Source organism: Chelmon rostratus, chromosome 20 (genome assembly GCF_017976325.1).
Source record: "Chelmon rostratus isolate fCheRos1 chromosome 20, fCheRos1.pri, whole genome shotgun sequence".
NCBI classification, from domain to species: domain Eukaryota; kingdom Metazoa; phylum Chordata; class Actinopteri; order Chaetodontiformes; family Chaetodontidae; genus Chelmon; species Chelmon rostratus.
This window is the reverse complement of record NC_055677.1, coordinates 460,748-467,500: the sequence shown is the minus strand read 5'-3', so window position 1 is coordinate 467,500 and position 6,753 is coordinate 460,748. Positions and strand designations below refer to the sequence as shown.

At 47.5% G+C, this 6,753-nt stretch overlaps 1 protein-coding gene across 2 annotated transcripts in view; it reads left to right on the top strand.

Moving 5' to 3' along the window:
- galnt11 (UDP-N-acetyl-alpha-D-galactosamine:polypeptide N-acetylgalactosaminyltransferase 11 (GalNAc-T11)) overlaps positions 1-6,384 on the top strand; it is a 10,290-nt gene extending 3,906 nt beyond the window's left edge. For both annotated transcript variants that reach the window (XM_041961249.1, XM_041961248.1), the window contains exons 4-12: positions 924-1,090; positions 1,251-1,376; positions 1,718-1,967; positions 2,079-2,196; positions 2,412-2,564; positions 2,657-2,881; positions 4,254-4,358; positions 4,514-4,651; positions 5,566-6,384. In XM_041961249.1, coding sequence (XP_041817183.1) covers positions 924-1,090; positions 1,251-1,376; positions 1,718-1,967; positions 2,079-2,196; positions 2,412-2,564; positions 2,657-2,881; positions 4,254-4,358; positions 4,514-4,651; positions 5,566-5,697 — 1,414 coding nt within the window. In that variant the 3' untranslated portion in view covers positions 5,698-6,384. The remainder of the gene's footprint in view (positions 1-923; positions 1,091-1,250; positions 1,377-1,717; positions 1,968-2,078; positions 2,197-2,411; positions 2,565-2,656; positions 2,882-4,253; positions 4,359-4,513; positions 4,652-5,565) is intronic.
- Positions 6,385-6,753: the final 369 nt, after the last annotated feature.

The window sequence follows — 6,753 nt, the reverse complement described above, 5'->3', positions numbered from 1 at the left end:
AAGCAAACAGGAAAAATGATTTTCTGCATCAACGACTGAACGATGAAGGTTCCTGTGACTAAAAACCACAACATGAAGCTTCAGTTTGTTCTGCTGTGATCACACGGCTTCGCTCGCTGACATCACTAACGTACCACTCGGCAGGTCTGCAGGTAGAACGGATCCCTCAGCTCACAGTCTGGATCCTCACAGAGAATATGATCAGGAGGAGACTTTTGCAGCTGATTTAAGCCTGAAGCTGGAGCAGGTTAGCTGTGCAGCATCAGTTACCATGGAGATCTGGCCAGTTGAAAGAGACACTTAACATACGGCTTAATAAAGCGCTGGTTCCTGAAAATAAATAGCTGGTTACTGATGATAACCACTGGTTACTGATTATAAACCGCTGGTTACTGATTATAAACCGCTGGTTACTGATGATAAATAACTGGTTACTGATGATAACCACCGGTTGCTGATGATAACCACTGGTTGCTGATTATAAACCACTGGTTACTGATGATAACCACTGGTTGCTGATTATAAACCACTGGTTACTGATGATTACCAGTGGTTGCTGATGATAACCACTGGTTGCTGATGATAAACTGCTGGTTGCTGATTATAAACCACTGGTTACTGATGATAAATAGCTGGTTGCTGATTATAAACCACTGGTTACTGATGATAACCACTGGTTGCTGATGATAAAACGCTGGTTGCTGATTATAAACCACTGGTTACTGATGATATCCACTGGTTGCTGATGATAAACCGCTGGTTGCTGATTATAAACCACTGGTTACTGATGATAACCACTGGTTGCTGATGATAAACTGCTGGTTGCTGATTATAAACCACTGGTTACTGATGATAAATAGCTGGTTACTGATGATAAACCGCTGGTTAATATACTGATACTGATGATATATCTCCCTCGACAGGTGTCGGGATAAGGTGTACCCTCTGGTTCTACCTTCTGCCAGCGTCGTGATCTGTTTCTTCAATGAGGCGTTCTCCGCCCTGCTCAGGACCGTCCACAGTGTGCTGGATCGAACGCCGGCCTATCTGCTGCATGAGATCATCCTGGTGGACGACCACAGTGAGCTCGGTAAAACCCAGGGAACACAAACATTTGACTCATGACATTCTTTTTGTGGATGTAAGGTTTTTAAGAAGAGAGCAGTTTTCATCGAAACATTTGGCAGGATGCTACGCTGCTGTGTGTATGAATTGATTATCGGCACTCTGCTTTGTGTGTGTTGACTCAGAGGAGCTGAAGGACGACTTGGATCGGTATGTCAGGGAGGAGTTAGAGGGGAAGGTCAAACTGGTGAGGAACCAGAAAAGGGAAGGACTCATTAGAGGACGCATGATTGGAGCGTCACATGCTACTGGTATGTCCTACATCCTGTCTTCCCGCCTCCGTAACCTCTATAACCTTGTTCCTTATGTACTTAACCGCTGCATCCTTGTTCCCTACATCACTGTTCTCTACATTCTTATTCCTCCATATTTAATTTGTCTCTGATCTGGACGTCCTTGTTGCTGCTTTGTGTGTATATTTGTGATTCATGCAGTCTTATGCTCTCTCTGTCTGAGCTGAGTACCACATGAACAGCAGTAGATCGGTCCAGTGGAGGCTTCTGTATCCTGAAAGTCTTTTACAAGCATTGTTCTCCTCGAGCTCCTGATAGGACGGAGACAGTCATGGACTCACCTGTCCGTGTGTGTCCAGGTGAGGTGCTGGTCTTCCTGGACAGTCACTGCGAGGTGAACCAGGCGTGGCTGCAGCCTCTGCTGGCTCCCATCCAGAAGGACCGGCACACCGTCGTCTGCCCCGTCATCGACATCATCTCAGCCGACACCCTGTCCTACTCACCCTCACCCATCGTCAGGGGCGGCTTCAACTGGGGGCTGCACTTCAAGTGGGACCCTGTCCCTCCCTCTGAGCTCAACGGCCTTGAGGGAAACACCGGACCAATCAGGTAACCAGCTGATCAATCAGTTAACCAGCTGACCTGCCAGGTGACCTGCCAGGTAACCAGCTGACTGACCAGCAGCGTCTCTCATGCCTCCACCTCCTCTCGTCCCCTCAGGTCTCCCACCATGGCAGGCGGTCTGTTTGCTATGAACAGAAAGTATTTTAATGAGCTCGGCCAATACGACGCCGGCATGGACATCTGGGGTGGGGAGAACCTGGAGATCTCCTTCAGGGTAAGAAAGGACTTTTCCGGACTGTCAGTGAAGGTGTCATTGAGTCCCGATGGAGCCGTTAAAGGTGGTCTTCAGGTGCAGGAGTCGAGACAGTGTTCCTGGTTGTCATAAAGAACTCGACTGTAGACCTGCCGACCTCGCTCCCCCCCCCCCCCGACCTCTCTCTGTCTCTCTCTCTCTCATGCTCCCGTTGTGTGTCGATGTCTCTCGCTCAGATCTGGATGTGTGGTGGTCAGCTGCTCATCATCCCCTGCTCCAGAGTCGGTCACATCTTCAGGAAGAGGAGGCCCTACGGCTCTCCGGGGGGGCAGGACACCATGGCCCACAACTCCCTGCGGCTAGCGCACGTATGGATGGACGAGTACAAGGTACACACACACACACACACACACACACACACTAAGCAGTGATCCTCAAGCGACCACTGACCACATTTCCTGTGTCCCTGTGGTCCAACCAGGAGCAGTATCTGTCCCTGCGTCCAGAGCTACATGACCGCAGTTTTGGTGACATCAGCGAGCGCGTGGCGTTGAGGAAGCAGCTGCAGTGTCGGTCGTTTCGCTGGTACCTGGACACGGTGTACCCTGAGATGCAGACTGTCGCCAACGGCAACAAGCAACAGCAGCAGCAGCCACTTTTCATCAACAAGGGCTTGAGACGCCCCAAAGTCCTGCAGAGAGGACGGGTACCTGAATACCTCTCAGACCTGTATATATATACACACGCATAAATATATGTATATATAGCATGTATGAGGTAGAAGGATGCTTACAGTAGTGCAAAAAAACAGTATGTGTGTGAACACAGAGCCACATGAAGCTACGCTGGAGTTGAACTCAGCTGATGGTATGAAGGACCTGTGGTAGTGTTCCTTCTTACAGGGTGGATGCAGCAGTCTGTTACTGAAGGAGCTGCTGAGGGCCCCCACTGTGTCATGCAGGGGGTGGAAGGAGTTGTCCTTAATGGATGTCAGCTTGGCTAACATCCTCCTCTCACCTACATCCTCAGTGGTGTCCAGAGGACAGTCCAGGACAGAACCAGGTCTCTTTCTGTCCCTCTCAGAGCTTCCACAGCCCCAGCAGACCACTGAGTAAAAGACTGCAGAGTCAACCACAGAGTCATAGAAAGTCCTCAGTAATGTCCTACATACTCCAAAGGACCTCAGTCTTCTCAGCAGATGGAGATGACTTTGGTCCTTCCTGTACAGGACATCAGTGTTAGTGGACCAGTCCAGTTTATTGTTGAGGTGGACACCAGGTATTTGTACTCCTCCACGATCTCAATGTCAGGTCCCTGGATGCACACCGGTGTAGTCTGTGGTGCTTTCTTGTGGAAGTTTATCACCACACAACACCTCCCAGTCGGTGGTGTCAAAGCATTCCCTCAGTGACTGTTTTGTCTCGTGTTGTGACTAACGATCTGGTTCTTTTGAACGACTCGTTAACATGAACGATGGGAACCGAGTCGCAACTGGGAACCATTCTTTTTTTTCCGGGTTACATGGGGAGCAGCTGCCCAACTGTGCGCTGCTTATTATATATGCAAATAGCATCATGCCACCTTGTGCACGCTGCCTTCACGTGAGTGCGCCAGTAACAAAAAAAAGCAAAGTGATGTGGCGCCACCCTGTGGAATATTTACAATTAATCCGGATCAGACTTTAAAATCTAATCCACACATGTCAAATAAGGTTATAATCAATATTTCAGAATAATTTAATCTCATATTGGTGGGCTATCTAAATTAATTCCTCCCAGTGGTTATTTCCAAGATGAAACGAGTTCAGGCCAGACTGCCTTCTTCAAACTGAATAAATATAAAAATGAGCCAAATGAGCCAGTTTTTTAACGGCTCTTTGAAAGGAACGAGCCATAAATCTCATCTCTAGTTTTGTCACTTATGTCTTCATTATGACAGAAAAGCAGCTTTGAGCTGTCGTTCAGAAGTGATTCATTAGTTTTTAAAATGTTTGACCTTTAAGTTTCTTTCAACTAATCAACTAATCGATTGTTTGACCGAACAAAACAAAATAACACCAACGTGTCTACACCTTTCAGCTTCGTAACCTAGCAACCGGCCGCTGCCTGGTGGCCCAGGGCCGAGCCAGTCAGAAGGGGGGGGTCGTTGTGTTGCGACCGTGTGACCCCCGAGACCCCGAACAGGTGAGCCGACCACACAATCACACGCAACAACCAATCAGAAGAGCTTCATTTTATAGAGAGGTCACAGGTGCACCAGGTAAAAACAACAGGAAGTCAGGTGTGTGTGTGTGTGTGTGTGTGTGTGTGTGTGTGTGTGTGTGTGTGTGTGTGTGTAGGACTGGGCCTATGATGAGGAGGGTCAGCTGGTCCTGGCAGGTCTGCTGTGTCTGGATGTGTCAGAGGTCAGGACCTTTGACCCACCCAGACTGATGAAGTGTCATGGCTCGGGGGGGTCGCAGCAGTGGAGCCTGGGGGTGAGATGCCAACACACACACACACACACACACACACACACACACACACACACACACACACACAATAATGCACTACCATTGTACGATCACAGTAAATCACGCTGTCTGATTGGCTGTTAGGTGTCTGTACTGACCACATGCAGTCCATTCTTTAATTTGTTGCACTTCCTGTTTTGTAAACTCATGTCACATTTCTCCGTCCTGATTGGTTCACACAGTCCACTGCACATTTGTTGTAAACAGACGTCCAGATGTGTGAGGAGGTCATGTGACCTGACAGGCATCACATCAATAACCAGCTGAGGCTTTACAACAGTCACTTTAATTAGCTCACATTATTGATTGATCGCTAACGGTCACCAAACCTGCTGATATGATCTGTGTCGGTATGAAAGCTGATTTATATGAACATAAACTTTATTGATTGGCTCTGCGTGAGCTCACAGAAGAATGACTGGATGAACCTGCGTGGAGTGGTGTGATGAAAACCACAATGGAAGATGGCCTACATTAAGTTAGAGGAAGCCAGACGACAACAACACGAACAACAGCAACACAAACAACAACAACACGAACAACAACAACACGAACAACAGCAACACGAACAACAGCAACACAAACAACAGCAACACGAACAACAGCAACACGAACAACAGCAACACAAACAACAGCAACACGAACAACAGCAACACGAACAACAGCAACACGAACAACAGCAACACAAACAACAGCAACACAAACAACAGCAACACGAACAACAACAACACGAACAACAGCAACACGAACAACAGCAACACAAATTAAAACACAAAACAGTCAATAAACTGGACAATAACTGTCTCTCTGTCTCTGTCTGTCTCTCTCTCTGTCTGTCTCTCTCTCTGTCTGTCTCTCTGTCTCTGTCTCTCCTGTAGAAGTCTAACCGGCTCTATCAGGTCTCGGTGGGTCAGTGTCTCTCCGTCGCTCAGCCAATCGGGCCCAAGGGTTACGTCTCCATGGCAATATGTGACACCTCACAGGTGCAGCAGTGGCAGCTGGAGGCCTGAGGAGCACGAAGTCATGTGACGACGGACAGGCAGATGTTTTCGGTCCAGTTTTAAAGACAATCAGGTTTAATTGAGAGGAGTCTTTAAATGTTCGTCTTCACTTTGTGTTTTTACTGTTTTAGTTTTTCTCAGGACGACTTTTATTAACCAGCAGCTTTTATTTGGGTTCTGTGTATTTAAAATATCAGTTTCAGTTTTCAAATGGTCCCAGTTCGACTTCCAGGAAAGACTGGAAATGCTAACGGGACTGGGTGGAGACTGTCCTGGAATATCCTGGAATAGTTTGAATTTTTGAGAGAGGGATTCCAGAAACCAACAGGAGGAGTTTTTAATTTCATCACGGTTATTTTCAGGTTTCCAGGTCAGACCTTGAAAGTCTTGTAATGGGCTGGAAAGTCCTGGAGTTAACACTGTGAACTCAAAGAGGAGCAACACGTTCACTTTGTGTTCTCGGACGATGACACCTGATGCTGGTTTTTATTTCAGTAAAGCCTGATTTCTCTCCATGTTTCTCTTCTCCAAACTGATCCGTGAAAGTGAGAACACGGAGCCTCATCGATGAGCCCGTCAGACTGATCGCAGTGACTTCACCTGACGACGTGTGACACACCTGTGTGAAGTCAGCTGACATCATGAACAAACAGAGTTTTAAAGTTTTCTTGTTTCATCTTCAATAAATTGTCAACATGTGAAGTAAAGAGCAATGATTCGTGTTTGTGATCCAGACTAAGTGAAATCGTTGAGGCTCAGGTGGACACGACTGTCCTTCTGTCCACCTGACACTTTGTCCACTGTTTCATTCAGTAAGTGTTGTAGAAGACTATAGACTCAGCATAGACCTGGAGATCGACATCAGCACAACCAATCAGCTTCTGCTGGATGCTTCAGATGTGGCCGCTGCTGCAGAGAAGCTACAGACTGAAACGTGGAGGCTTCACACACGTTGAACCTGCAGCTCAGAACATCCAAACCATCAGCTCAGGATCTGAGCAGGTGTGAAACATGGTCACATGACTGTTCCTGAGTTACGCTGCTGAACAAGAGACAGAAAAGACG